Genomic DNA, 15,672 nt, shown 5'->3' on the forward strand with positions numbered 1-15,672 from the left:
CAGTGTGCATTCAGAGAAGTACTTGGGTGTTAGCTGCAATGACCTTTAGTAGAATGAATTTGATCAATCAATGAACCAGTTCTTGGTAGAAATGGACTTGAAGTAAAACTATTTATGTTTCACTCACTGCTGCTTAGACAAATTGCAAAGATGGCTGAACTGAAACATGGAGAATTAAATCATCTTGTGAGGCCAGATGCGCTTAGTTCTTTGATGCATATATTAAAGCTGAGTAGGCAGAGCAGATGCTCCTGTTTGGGTACCCCAAGTTATAAATTGTATCAATAACCTCCATCACAGATCATGGTCAGAAGATAAATACTCTGCAAGTGTAAATTTAGTTATACGTGGATTTTAATTCCATTCCTTTGCATTCACCTATCCATGTTCTCCAGAATTGCTGCCTGGCCTACTGAGTTACTCCAGAACTTTGTGTCTTTTTAAAAATAATTTGTTCTGTTGCCAATGCCTCCTACACCTCCTAAATCTCCAGTGTTCATTAAACACTGTTGAATTGACTCTTGAGGTTCAATTCAGGCAAAGTGGTGCAACAAATAGAGCTTTCTCACAGCATCAGAGATCGAAGTTTGAGTTTGACCTTCAGTTCTGTCTGTGTGGAGTTTCCATGTTCTCTCAGTGTCTGTATGGGTTTTCACCGGCTATTCCTGTTTCCTCTTACATCCTTAATTGGCCATTGTAATTTTTGTTTTGAGGGGGGTTGGAATTGAGAAGAACAAAATGGGTTAGGGTAGAATTAGTGCACAAATGGATGCTTGACTGTTAGTGTAGACCTGGACCATAGAGCTACTTTCCATGTTGTATTTCTCTATGACACTGTAACAAGTGTGGACACTTGATCATTTGCTTCACGTGATCATCTGTCATGGTGTGCCTGCAAAGTGACGTGAATGTAAGGTCAGCCCAACTAACTTTGTATGTTAAAGAACATATGTGTCAGGCTAGATACAAAATGCTGGAGTAACTCAGCAGGTCAGGCAGCATCTCTGGAGAGAAGGAATGGTGACGTTTTGGGTCGAGACCCTTCTTCAGACTTAAACCAGCATCTGCCCAGGCTTGTGGATTTGATTTCCTGGCCAAAATTTTTACCTTTGTTAAATCTGTGCCACTCTGAATGAGTAACTGACAATTAATTCTGACCTTTAGCTGCATTGATTGATAAATCATTAGTCACAGTTTCATAAATTGAAATTACAATCTCAGTGACCAAAATAAATGAATCAGTGACATATGCGTATGGTATTTTTCAAAATCAGCAACAAAGGGATCGGTAACAAAGGGAATATTCTGTCATAGTTTTTAGTTAATTAAAGCTGAATTTAAAGAAGGGATTTTACCAAATATAAGCATTAAGAAACATTGCCGTTGTGATGACTATAAACCATAGTATGAATTTATATACTGCTCCAAATTTTGCAAAATATCAGAAAAGTTCAAATGAATAATTGTGTTACTCCTTGTGTTTCACGTCTAGGTAATGTACATCACCTAAATCTTCTAAAAGTTACTATATCTTTCTGTCTCCAACAACATTTCCTATGTTCAACCTTATTTTGGTTGGTATGTTCACCTTTTAGGATTTAAGATGAATATCATTCAGATTTTTGTAAAATATTTCTTGAATGTTGAAAAATTGGTGACTCCTGAGCTGCAGCCAGTTAAAATTCTAGTGCTGCACTTTTATTTCATGCTACATTTGTTCTGTAATTTTGTAGTGTGGAAGCAGAAAATGTTTCCACCCCCTCCCCATCCCTTTTCTATTAGTTAGTGAAGGAAGGCCATCTGGTATTTAACCTAGCATTTGCCTATGAATACAGCAGGACTCATAGGGAGCTAGGTTAGCACATTTGCTGGAGGATAGCATGCACAGCAGAAGGAATCTCATTGAATCCAGGACTGAAACCAGTTTGTAGATGTGTGGAGGTTGGAGCATGTTTGTATTTACGTGATATTTTTTTATGCATTGAAGTGTTATATAATAGCTATCCATTGACAGAGGAATTGCTGTATGCAGTAGATTGGATTATATATTTTTTTTTAATAGAAACATGACTGAGCATTTTTTGGGGTAACTTCGTGCTTTGCAAAACCTTTGCTCATTATTATACTGTGCAAGTGGTCTTTTGTTGAGTAGAATATCTTCTGTTTGTCTTGTTTTAAAGTCTATTCATTTTTAAAAAAAGGACTATTCATTTAAATAATATGTACAAAACAAATCACCAATGTAAGTGTGCCATATCTGTATATTTCAAATCAACTTTCATTATCTTTTTTAAAGGAGCTTAGTACTTAGAAGACTACATCAAAAGATGAAACAAAATTGTTTTCATTGGAAATTACATTTGAAAGCAAATGGATTTATTTTCTCATTACAGTATAGATTTTTTAAAAAGGTAGCAAAAATGTTGTATCAGTGATTCTTAGTGCTGAGACCGTCAAATACTTCAGACTACATTGTATTGTCTTGTGAATGGATGCTCCATTCAGTCAGGGCCCCCACTTAGATTAGTTGAGCACCTAAAAAAATGGGTCATTTGGAAAATGAGAAAGAATGATTTTTAAACTGATTTACGAACAAATGGTTAGGTCAGTAGTTTGGATGGTTTAAAGTATTATCCTGTTTATAATGTTTACATTTTTGCCTGCAAAATCTAATTTCTAATTATATTGCATTTTACACACTGCAATTTACCTCACTTATGATTTCTGAGTACTTATTACTGGCACATTGCATATATACGTTTGTAATGTGAACTGAGCTTTCTGGTGAACTGCATGTTTCACTATTGATTTTGATTTACAATGAACAAAGTGAAATTTTCACAGAAAATTATTTACACACATTAAATCATTAATGTCAGTCTAGCTGGCATTCTGTTTTAAATATTAGGCTATCCATTCCATGTGGATATGATGTAATAATTGTCTGTGATCTAACTGAATGGATGGATGTAATATATAGCCTGGAAGCTAAGATCTTTGTTCCAAAATAATTTGATAATATTAAAATCTATTTTATTACGATAGGTGGCCTGGGCAAAAATTGAATTGTTGAAGGAGGAATAAAGTCACTTTTTATTTTCTTTGTCATGCGGAATTCATTCTTCAAATATAAATGTTGCAAATCACTTTGTGGGGGTTACTCTTGAATCCTGAACATGACTGGCTTGGAGAGCTTTAAAACTAATTTAAATAGATCTTATTCCTCTCAATTTTGTTTTCAATGTTGAGAAATCTATCGTTATTTGAAATCAGTATTTCTGTTGGAAAATATCTTCAAAAGTAATCATAGGTATAAGTATAGAAGAATCCACCATTTTTATTTATATAATATTAGATCGTAACTGCCAGAGTGCAACTCACACATCAAAAGATAGTGATTCATGAATTATTAAATAATTATACTTACAAATCTCGGCCTCCTGTATTCCTCAGTCCCTCCCTCCCAGTGATTTCTCACACCATGTTAGATTCTCCCCCCCTGCCACACCATCTGCTAGGCAGATCTTCCAAATGCTTCACAGATCTTTATTTACTGGTTTTAAGGACTTGAGGGCTGTGTCTAGCCTCTTATTTCAACCTGGTGAATAAGCATTAGAAACTCAATTTATTCTAGGTTATATCACTTAAAAGTTGATTTAATTACCATTGAACAAATTAAAGTCCCTATTTTTTTTGCCGCTAATTTTAAGCAATCACTACTTCAGGTCTGACTTTTTCTTCGTACATTCATTATATATAAGGTACAATTTGATGGCTGTTTTTCAAATCATGTTCGTTATCTTTGATTATTTTCAACCAAATAAGTGATTCAATATTTTACTAGGTGGACAAATATTTACACCACTTTATTAACACAATTTAAGGAGATGGTGCACAAAAATTAAATTGTGTCGGTGCAATAATGTTTAAATAGAAAAAACAACTTTCCATTTTGCACTTTTGCAGTTAAAATTCTAAAAAGTAATGACATAATGTAAAATAGGTTTAGTTTTGAATTACTAACACAATAGCCTATATTTATAAATTTTCCTTTGCACAATTATAAAATCATCTGCCTTTATTTACTCCAGAAAAATATTCCAAAATGCTTCATTGAGATTTAAGGACATTTTCTTGGGTTCAAGGTTAGGAGGCTGACCAAAGAAGTTTTTCAGTAGCAAGCGGGCTGATATAAGAAAAAAAAGTGAAAATATTTTTGTTGAGCACTGGGTCAAAATTTCCATGAAAGCTTTTTTGAGTTGATGGCTGTCTGACTGGTGCTGTAAGGCATGTTGGTTCAAATACTACTTCATACTTTATGTTGATGATATTTCTCCAAGAAATTTCAGAACGTAATTTCTACTCCAAAGGTTTCAAAGGTCTTTTAATGTCTCTTGTACCAATTAAGGTACAATGATATTCGATTTAATGTACAGCCATACTAAAAAAAGACAACAAGACACACAACTACATAAAAGTCAACATAAACATCCACCACAGCAGATTCCCCACATTCTTCACTGTGATGGAAGGCATAAAATCTAATCTTCTTCCCTATTTATTCTCCTGTGGTCAGTGCAGTCGAACCATCTGCTGTCAGGGCAATCGAAGCTCCCGCGATCAGGGCGGTCGAAGCTCCTGCAGCCTGGAGCTCCCATAGTTGGTCTCTAACTAGGGACCGCGAGCTCCACAATGTTAAGGTCCGCAGGCTCCCGTGGCTGGAGCACCGAGGTCGATCCCTGGCAAGGGGATCGCCAGCTCCACGATGGGAGGTGGTTGGAGCTCCCGAAGTTGACCTCCAGCAGAGGCCGTCAACTCCTCGATGTTAGACAACTGTGTGGACAGAGATACGATATGGGAAAAAATTGCATCTCCGTCGAGGTAAGAGATTTTTAAAAAGTTTCCCCCAACTCCCAACCTCCACATAAAACAAGCGAAAGAACACTAAAACATACATTTAACACATACTATAAAACAACAAAGAATGAAGGGACAGACAGACTGTTGGCGAGGCAGCCATTGCTGGCGCCACCCGGTGGTTCAGTACTTTAAACAGTATGACAGCTGTAATAAATTTTTAGATCATAAGCAGTAGCATCAAAATAGAAAGTACCGGAAATAATGAGCAGGTCATGCAGTGTTTTTTGTAGAGAAAACAAGAGGAAATCTTACCTTCATTTGTTTAATTGTAACTTTTATTTACTTGGTGGATGGATTTCTTAAATATAGTGCTCACAACCTCATCGATGGCTTCTGTTTAGTTAAAATCACCATGATAACATTTTTACAGAGTGAAAAGAAATGGTGAAATTATGGTGGTGTACCTGTGGCAAACATAGTTTGCATGGTGCAATAAGGTGATTAGAAAGCAGAAAAAGCTACATGCAATGAAATGATTCTTAAATGAAGATCCTAATTAGTTCTTAAATAATTTATATGCCTATTAATTCTCAACATTCAACAAGGAACAACCTTATTCTTTACATGTGTTTTGCCTGAGGCTCTTAATGTTTGTGCCAATCAAATTGGATATTTTTTGGCATCTGTGTCAACATTAAGCATTCCCAGGTCAAATGCAAAATATGTTTTCTCAATCTGTCTAATAATGTGATTTAATCTACAAGCACGTACCAACTTAATTTTACCTCTTCCCAGCCCAGCAGATTTACAAAATTATGATTAATGTAATGTGCAGTGCAGTGTGCAGTTTTTGTGCAGTGACTTGTGTCCTTTGGGGTTGATACTTTGCAAACTCATTTTATGCATGAAACTTGTATCCAGCAACAAATAGGGGCTTTCATCACATGGAGGAAACTAATGCAATCCTGGGACATTTTTATTCTAATAAAAATGCATTGAATAATATTAGGTTCATGGAAATTAAATTTGTCGCTCTGGTACAATTAGTAAGAGTTTATAAAATTAAATACATTGCAAAATTTATACTCCAATTAACCAGTGATGCCCTTTAAAAATAGCGGAAACTTGTTGAAATATAATGGTTTGTTAGACGCCTATATCCAAATAGCTTTTATGTCACGTATCATCAATACATTTGACAAAAATATCCTGAGATTAGCAGTTTTGGTTTAGTGTACTGTATGAACTGTGTAGAATAAATGGCAATTGGTTGGAATCCAGTATAGTTATTTCTTTGTTGCTGGATCTATGTTCCGGAACTCCTTACTGAAAAGCATACTTACAACAGAAACAGTTCATGAAGTCCCTCACCACAACCTTCTCAAGATGAATGACGCCCACATCCAAAAAATGAATATTTATATGTTTTTAAAATTAGAAGAACATCTGATGTAAAACAAATTGCACGTGCTGGATGGCTTAGAAAAGGTCACATTTGTCATTTCACTTGAGATTAGTTTGTCATGGTAAATAAAACCCTTCAGGTGAAAAAGACTCATTTTGCTGTCGGTATTATAAATTGTTAGTAATTGAATTTAAGTTTTTTTACACTTACAGAATAGGAAGTATAATATACAAAAATTGTTCCCTAATTGAAGCTGCTTTCTCCATGAGATTTTTGTGGCAAATCTATCAGCTGTCTCCAGGTCTGTGACAACAGGGTACATTTTACATGGTTATTTACTCCAATAACCTCTCAGTTTATTTTCTATCTGTCGCACATTGTGCTGCTAAGAATTATTTTGTACTAATCTTTTTAAAAGTCAATATATCTCTTGCTACATGACATTACAATTTTATGCATACAATTTTTTGTATGGATCTGAACTGCGTCTTGAGAAATGTTGCTTTTTAATATTGGTTTGGTTATTAAGCTCATTTGTGTTTGTTACAGGCTTATGAGTGGGCTCTAGAAGGTATGCGCTACCTTGCATGCATCAGTATGGATGAGTGCTATTCGCCAGAATGCTGTGGATCTGTTGCAAAATATCTGGAAAATCATCATTGTCAACGTCCTGAAATTCCAGATGAAAAGTTTCAAGACATGAAAGAATTGGCATGTGAATTAAAAGATGAGAAGGGGATGAAACAATGGAAGTTTGCTTGGTCCAAATGCCAAGAGACAAAGCACATCTTTGAAAAGAAGCTAGAAGCTGCTTTGCGGACAAGAAAGTCATCATCAGATCATAAGCCTTCTGAACTTGAAAGTATCAGAAATGAGAGTTTTAGTGTAGGACCCAGGAGACATTCCGATGGTGTGGTGTTAAAGTTACAGGGTGAACGACGTACAGCAGGTTCAAACACTAGTGTTTATTCTCCGAGCAACAAATCAGCGCATTGTGGTGGGTGGCAGAAAGACACGTTCTCATCACTGTCATCAGACATTTGTTCTGGGATGATAAATAATGAGAACGTTTGTGTAACTGAAACTATTCCCAACAAAAATTCTACTCCTTGTTTCCAGGCCCTTGAACAAATGGAAGGAAGACTTCGTGCATCAATTAATTGCAACCAACGGGAGAGTATTATTGATAAAGAAGCCAACTGTGAAAGCAATATTAACTTTTCTCACACAAAATCTAGATGCTTTTCAGTACCAGATTCCCAGAATCAACATCAGAGAAACCTACTGCGGAAAGCACAGAGTCTTGACTATTCACCTAATGATACTTTTAGATATAATTCATGCCAAAGAACTAGTGTTGAACCTGCAAGGCGTGGAAACACAGGAGTGTTCATTAAAGGACTTGAAGTGAGCAGCACTGAACTTCAGGATAGACCGTGCATCGCTAGGCAGCAGCCATTGTTCATTTGGACTGACAACCAAGCAGAAGGTCTCAGAAGTTACATTCCCTTACCGGAGTCCAAGGCTAAGGTTAGGTGGGTATTAAATTCATCCAAGAGTAATGTAAATTATGAATCATTTACTTGAAAATTGTGCAATTAGGACAACCACAGCAAGAAATAGTTTCCTTTAAAGTAAGCCCAGTTTCCTCTAAATTATGCAAGAAAAATATATGGAATGTGTGTACTTGTTCTGAATAACAGCTAAATATTAAGGGTTGGTGTGTCCAGTGACTTTCTGGCATAGTATCCCTATTGATTGTGCCCATCCTGTTCTCAAAAAGAATCAATTTTCTTGAGGATTATGATTCATTCCTGTGAGTGGGTGAGTGAGTGAGTGAGTGAGTGAGTGAGTGAGTGAGTGAGTGAGTGAGTGGGTGGGTGGGTGAGTGAGTTAGTGAGTGGGTGGGTGAGTGAGTGAGTGAGTGAGTGGGTAGGTGGGTGGGTGGGTGAGTGAGTAAGTGGGTGGGTGGGTGAGTGAGTGAGTGAGTGAGTGAGTGAGTGAGTGAGTGAGAGTGAGTGAGTGAGTGAGTGAGTGAGTGAGTGAGTGAGTGAGTGAGTGAGTGAGTGAGGGTGGGTGGGTGGGTGAGTGAGTGGGTGGGTGAGTGAGTGAGTGGGTGGGTGGGTGAGTGAGTAAGTGGGTGGGTGAGTGAGTGAGTGGGTGGGTGAGTGAGTGAGTGAGTGGGTGGGTGAGTGAGTGAGTGAGTGAGAGGGTGAGTGAGTGAGTGAGTGAGTGAGTGAGTGAGTGAGTGAGTGAGTGAGTGAGTGAGTGAGTGAGTGAGTGAGTGAGTGAGTGAGTGAGCAAGCAAGAGGCATTTCAAAGGAAACCCCTCTGGAAAAACTCTCCAAAACTTTCTTTGAAAATCCTGGCTTCTTTCACATGATAAGCTCTCTGATATTTTGAACAAGAGATCATTCATAATTTCTAAACCTGAATAGTGAGTGTCAGGCACTCATTCAAGCATTGAATGTGAGTTCATAGCTAGCATTTTGATGGATGACCACATGCATAATTTCAAGTCAACTTCAATGGAATGGGATTGGAAGTAGGAATGCAACTATTTATGACCTCCCATTTTGTTTAGGGACTGTAGTCAATTGTACTCAGGAATGACCTGGATGAAACTGGTAGCTGAACGCAAACCTCAGATTGAACCGCGTTCTTTGCTTCTGTGTTCTGCAGTCACTCATCAAATAGTCAACTTTGTATTTTTATTAATCATCGTTTATATTCCATTTAGTTAAATTTAGATCATTGTCCACGGGTATAGAACATTGCAAAATACAGGATATGCATTTTTCTTGAAAACTATATAAGTGACTCCATGTAAGTTTAAAATGATATATTGCACTGCACATTTTAAATATGCTAATTTAAATTTCTCATTTGATATTAACTTAGCTTATTTTCCATTAATTTAAACATGAATCGTCTGGTTCCCAGACAGTAGTGAATATTTGGAAACTTGTGCAGTGCCTGCCTATCAGATTTATTGTGAAAACAAACTGGGTGCCAATAATGAAGAGCTTTAAAGCTCTTGGGAAATGTTCTCGCAGAGTACAAGGTATAATTGGGATAATAAAATCTAATAGAATTGTTCACAGCAGGAAACCTTGTAGTTCTTACCCACTACCGATTTATAAAGCTGGTGTCAATAAATGAGAGAAATGTTATATCATTCTCGTCTCACACTAACCAGACTATCAGTTGCAGTGTTTAAAGATCAACAGAGAATAAAAATTGATCAGAAGTTAATATACTAAAGGAACAGAATTTTGCTAAAGTCAGACAAACTGTACTCAATAGTCCTGCATTGTTTTCCTCTTTACTTATCCATTTACCTCTTGAAAGCTCCTATTGAACCTGTCTCTGTCACAGCGTTAGCATTAACATGATAACTTTCATCCATTTATTCTGGAGTTTTTTTAAAGTTTATGCATTTGTCCCTTCTGGTTCTTTTGCAGTTACTCTAGCTCCGATCTGAATATCAACTGTGCAACCTCTGGAATTTTCCTTCATTTACTTTATATTTTTTATCATAATTTAAAAAAACTCTCCATTAGCCTTTGCCTCTGTGAGAAACAACTCCAATTTACCACACAAGAAAATCTCTGTTATATATATTGACTTTAGATAAGGTTCCATATAAGAAACAATGAAAATTAAATCTCACGGATTAACAGTTTAATTAGTAATGAATAGGTCAAACAATAGATTCCAGTATATAAGAGTAATGGTAATATTCTTAACTGAACGGAAGTAACATGTGTTGCACAATAGTCTGTGTTGGTGCTGATTTGAAATTTAACTACAGACATGCAGGTCTATCAAACTTTCACAAACTTGGCAGTGCAAACCCTTTAGTTTATTTCTTGCATTTAGCTTTTGGTTCCCGATTATACCTGTGAGTTTAGTTGAGATAACTCAAGGAAAAGTTGCTGTCCCCTCTTTTCGTACCTAGTTGAATTTGAATACTACCTTTCACGTTGTGGTCTATTTATAATAAACAATAACTTCAATTAATTTATCCCAATTACGTAAAAAGTACTTAATCTTTACACCACCTTATTTTTGACTAATTAAATTGGGCTTGAACAGAGTACATTGCAAGCATGTTTCTGCAAAACTAACATCTATTGACCATAAAAATATACTTCAGCAAAGCTCCATGTAGATTTAAGTTTATTATGTCACGTGTACCAAAATACAGTGAAAAACATTGTTGTGCATGCTATTCTAAACAAATCAGATAAAGCATCCATAAATATAATCAAGTCAAACTCAACTACAATAGTTAGATCAAAGGGGAACATACAGAGTGCAGAATATAGTTCTCAGCATTGTAGCACAAAGGAGAACCTGGAACGGGATGCTTCGTAACTTTGTCAGCGCCCTTTATGACTATTTGCATACCTTGGGTTTGCAAGCAAAGATTTTCACTGTGATTTGTCATATGTGACCATAAAGTATTCAATGTCTACAATGGAGTAGCAGGAAATTGGACAGTATCCTAACCTTTGGAAGGAACATTCAGAAGCCTAATAACGGGGGAAGACGCTGTTTCTGAGTCTGGTAGTGCGTGCTTTCAAGCTTCTTGAGAAGAAGGAATGACCACGATGGGACAAATCTTTAATTATGTTTGGCTGCTTTTCTGAAGCAGTGTAAAGTGTAGATGAACTCATTGGTGGAATGTCCGGTCTGAGTGATGGACTGGGCCACATTAACAACTCTCTGCAATTTCTTGGGATCCTGGGCAGAGCTGTTCCCAAACCAAGCTATGATATAACCCGACAGTATGCTCGCTATGAAGCATCTGTAGAATTTTATAAGAGTCATTAGAGACCACCCGAACCTCCTCCATCTCCACAGGAAGTAGAGGCATTGGAAGTAGAGGCACTGCTACAATGTGGATGGTCCACAATAGATCATTGGTTACATTCATGCCAAGGAACTTGCAGCTCTCACTCGGACTATGTACAATGGCAAACACGTTGAAGGGTTATTTGAACCCAAATCAGATGATCACTTTTTAATAAAAACAAAGATGAAAAATTAAAGTTCCCATCCTCCCACAATTCCCAATAGAATTTTGAGTCTTTAGCCAAATCTGTGATTTGAGTACGAGCTATATTTGTGAGTTGTATAAATCTCTAGAATTTAAAGTATTTAGCACTATCTGCAAACTGCTTTATCATGTGTTTTTCTCATTACAGTAAACTGAGACACATCATTGATGAGATGGTCACGACAGAACGTGAATATGTTAAATCTCTCAGGTACATCATTGATAATTACTACCCAGAGATGGAGCACTTTGACCTCCCTCAGGATCTGCGAGGGAAACGAAGCGTTATCTTTGGAAACCTAGAGAAGCTTTACAACTTCCACAGCCAGTATTTCCTGAAAGAACTGGAAAGTTGTACTAACCATCCACTACGTGCAAGCCACTGCTTCCTCAGACATGTAAGTAAACATTCAGTATACATATAATAAGAACTATTGTAGAGAATATGTAGCCTTTGTTATGAGTACCAACAGATTATATTAATTACATCCCTTGTGTCCTGTCCACTGCAAAATAGTTCAGTCAATGCAAAAATCAGTCTTGAGATTATGTTATTTTAAATAATCGAGTTCAGGTGGGAAGAAAAGTGTGAACAAAATGTAACCCAGCAGCACAGTGTGTGGAAAAATGTAAAAGTTAAATCTCAAGTTTCTGCGACAAAAACAGCTCTCTGGGGAGAACAATTCATATATATATTTGCAACAAGCATTGAAATGGGTTTTCTTATGTTTGTTAAATAATAAAAATTAATTACCCTTTGGAGTGTAGCATGGATTAAAAATATGGAAGTTGTTTCAAAAGTATGTCAGCGGTTTCATTACTTTTGTAATATAAATTTATATGGATTAACTTTTTGAGATTTGAATTTTTTGGTAACTAATAAACACCTGTAAGAAAGAAAGGCAGGTTTTAGGTATTTTTATTTTAATATAAACATAGAATTATTATTAGTGTTAAGCAATTTAAATAGATGTTTATATATTTTAATTGTTTTTTAATGTGAACTAGCACAAGTGTGCCCGTTGGGCCCGTCCTCGTAGGGTTTCCATTGTAACCGGGAGGGGAGTGGGGGGGAGGAAAGGGGGAGGGTTGGGGGGAGGGAAGGGGGAGGGAGGAGGGGAGGGGGAGGGAGGGGGGAGGGAAGGGGGGGAGGGAGAGGGGAGGGAGGGGGGGGAGGGAGGGGGGTAGGGGGGAGGGAGGGGGAGAGAGGGGGGGATGGGAAGGGGGAAGGGAGGGGGTAGGGGGGAGGGGGGACTGAGGGGGGAGGGAGGGCAGGGGGGAAGGGGGGAGGGAAGAGGGGGGAGGGAGGAGGACCTCCCCTTTTCCCAGTACCCCTCTTTCCCCGTTGTGCCCGTCCTCGTAGGGTTTCCATTGTAACCGGGAGGGGGGAGGGAGGGGAGGGGGAGGGGAGGGGGGAAAGGGGGAGGGAGGGGGGGTAGGGTTGGAGGGGGGAGGGAGGGGGGAGGGGAGGGGAGGGGGGAAGGGGGGAGGGAGGGGGACCTCCCCTTTTCCCAGTACCCCTCTTTCCCCGTTGGGCCCGTCCTCGTAGGGTTTCCATTGTAATCGGGAGGGGAGTGGGGGGGAGGGAAGGGAGGAGGGAGGCGTGGAGGGGGGAGGGGGAGGGGGGAGGGAAGGGGGGGAGGGAGGGGGGAGGGGGGAAATGGGGGAGGGAGGGGGGAATGGGGGAGGGAGGGGGACCACCTGTTTTCCCAGTACCCCTCTTTCCCCGTTGGGCCCGCCCTCGTAGGGTTTCCATTGTAACCGGGAGGCGGGGAGGGAGGGGGGAGGGAGGGAGGAGGGAGGTGTGGAGGGAGGAGGGGAGGGAAAGGGGGGAGGGAAGGGGGGAAGGGGGGAGGGAGGGGGGAACTCCCCCTTTTCCCAGTACCCCTCTTTCCCCGTTGGGCCCGTCCTCGTAGGGTTTCCATTGTAACCGGGAGGAGGGGAGGGAGGGAAGGGGGAGGGAGGGAGAGGGAGGTGTGGAGGGAGGAGGGGAGGGAGGGGGAGGGGAGGGGGAGGGGGAGGGGGGGAAGGGGGGAGAGAGAGGGGAGGGAGGGGGTAGGTGGGGAGGGGGAGGGAGGGGGAGGGAGGGGAGCGGGGAGGGAGGGGGAGGGGAGGGAGGGGGAGGGGAGGGGAAGGGGGGAGGGAGGGGGACCTCCCCTTTTCCCAGTACCCCTCTTTCCCCGTTGGGCCCGTCCTCGTAGGGTTTCCATTGTAACCGGGAGGAGGGGAGGGAGGGAAGGGGGAGGGAGGGAGGAGGGGAGGGGGGATGGGGAGGGGGGGAAGGGGGGAGGGAGAGGGGAGGGAGGGGGGTGGGGGGGGAGGGGGGTGGGGAGGGAGGGGGTGGGGGGGTAGTGGGGTGGGGGGGAGGGGGAGGGAGGGGGCCCGTCCCCGTAGGGTTTCCATTGTAACCGGGAGGGGGGAGGGAGGTTGGAAAGAGCATCCCTCTCCCCATCAGAACTGCCCCCTCCATCGACCCCTTTAAGTCCAGGCTCAAAACCTATTTCTATTCCCTAGCGTTTGAGGCTCATTGAGGAGGCGCTGTGAACTGTTTGCGTGCTACTGTATGTTTCATCTTTTTCCTTAGTACCTAATCAGATGTACAGCACTTTGGTCAACGTGGGTTGTTTTTAAATGTGCTATACAAATAAAATTGACTTGACTTGACAGCTTTTCGCAACAATGTAGCACAGGGGCATTGTGACGTCACACGCTGAATACCGCGGGGGGGGGGAAGGGGGGTCAGCTCGAGTTCATCTCACAGGGGCATTGTGACATCACAATGAAGATTAATCCGCACCGCAGCGCCCCCCTTCTGTCAAAACTTCGATAAATCAGGGGGGGCAGCGCTTTGAAACCTCTGTAACTTAAGAAATATGCGACCGAATTAAATAAAAATATCATTTTTCCTGCAGCGAACCGCATGGTGATTAAGGCGGTACAAAAATTGTGGCGCTACGGTTCACCGTTTTGCCGAAATCGCCGTATTCAGCCGACATCAGTGAAATATATATACATACATACAAGATCTGAGTTTTAATAGTATACTAGCACAAGTGTGCCCGTTGGGCCCGTCCTCGTAGGGTTTCCATTGTAACCGGGAGGGGAGTGGGGGGGAGGGAAGGGGGAGGGAGGGAGGAGGGGAGTGGGAGGGAGGAGGGGAGGGGGGAGGGAGAGGGGAGGGAGGGGGATAGGGGGGAGGGAGGGGGGGAGGGGGGAAGGGGGAGGGGAGGGGGTAGGGAGGGAGGGGAAGGAGGGAGGGAGGGGGACCTCCCCTCTTCCCAGTACCCCCTCTTTCCCCGTTGGGCCCGTCCTCATAGGGTTTCCATTGTAACCGGGAGGAGGGGAGGGAGGGAAGGGGGAGGAGGGGAGGGGGGAGGGGAGGGGAGGGGGGGAGGGGGGAAGGTGGGGCGAGGGGGGGAGGGAGGGGGTAGGGGAAGTGGGGAGGGAGGGGGGACCTCCCCTTTTCCCAGTATCCCTCTTTCCCCAGTATCCCTCTTTTCCCCGTTGGGCCCCGTCCTCGTAGGGTTTCCATTGTAACCGGGGGGGAGGGAGGGAGGAGGGAGGTGTGCAGGGAGGAGGGGGAGGGGGAGGAGGGGGGGGGAGGGGAGGGGGGAATGGGGGAGAGGGGGAGGGGGGATTGAGGGGGACCTCCCCTTTTCCCAGTACCCCTCTTTTCCCGTTGGGCCCATCCCCGTAGGGTTTCCATTGTAACTGGGAGGGGGGGAGGGAGGGGTGGAAGGAGGGAAGGGGGAGGGAGGGGGAGGGGAGGGGGGAAGGGGGGAGGGAGGGGGGACCTCCCCTTTTCCCAGTACCCCACTTTCCCCGTTGGGCCTGTCCTCGTAGGGTTTCCATTGTAACCGGGAGGGGGGGGAGGGAGGGAGGTGGGGAGGGGAGGAGGGGAGGGAGGTGGAGTGGAGGGGGGTAAGGGGGGGAGGGGATGGGGAAGGGGGGAGGGGGTTGGGGGGGAGGGGAGGGGGGGATGGAGGGGGACCTCCCCTTTTCCCAGTACCCCTCTTTCCCCGTTGGTCCCGTCCCCGTAGGGTTTTCCATTGTAACCGGGAGGCGGGGAGGGAGGGGGGAGGGAGGGAGGAGGGGAACGGGATGGAGGGGGAGGGGAAGGGGGGGAGGGAGAGAGGGAAGGGGGGAGGGAGGGGGACCTCCCCTTTTCCCAGTACCCCTCTTTCCCCGTTTGGTCCCGTCCCCGTAGGGTTTCCATTGTAACCGGGAGGTGGGGAGGGAGGGGGGAGGGAGGGAGGAGGGGAACGGGATGGAGGGGGGAGGGGAGGGGGGAAGGGGGGGGAGGGAGAGGGGAAGGGGGGAGGGAGGGGTCCTCCCCTTTTCC

General features: G+C 42.6%; 1 protein-coding gene across 1 annotated transcript in view; it reads left to right on the forward strand.

The window, feature by feature from the left end:
• plekhg4 (pleckstrin homology domain containing, family G (with RhoGef domain) member 4) overlaps positions 1–15,672 on the forward strand; it is a 108,565-nt gene that overhangs the window by 59,221 nt on the left and 33,672 nt on the right. Inside the window, exons 15-16 of the mRNA XM_078401526.1 lie at positions 6,815–7,800; positions 11,479–11,728. Of these exons, the coding sequence (XP_078257652.1) occupies positions 6,815–7,800; positions 11,479–11,728 (1,236 nt within the window). The remainder of the gene's footprint in view (positions 1–6,814; positions 7,801–11,478; positions 11,729–15,672) is intronic.

This window comes from Rhinoraja longicauda, chromosome 6, assembly GCF_053455715.1.
Source record: "Rhinoraja longicauda isolate Sanriku21f chromosome 6, sRhiLon1.1, whole genome shotgun sequence".
NCBI lineage: Eukaryota > Metazoa > Chordata > Chondrichthyes > Rajiformes > Arhynchobatidae > Rhinoraja > Rhinoraja longicauda.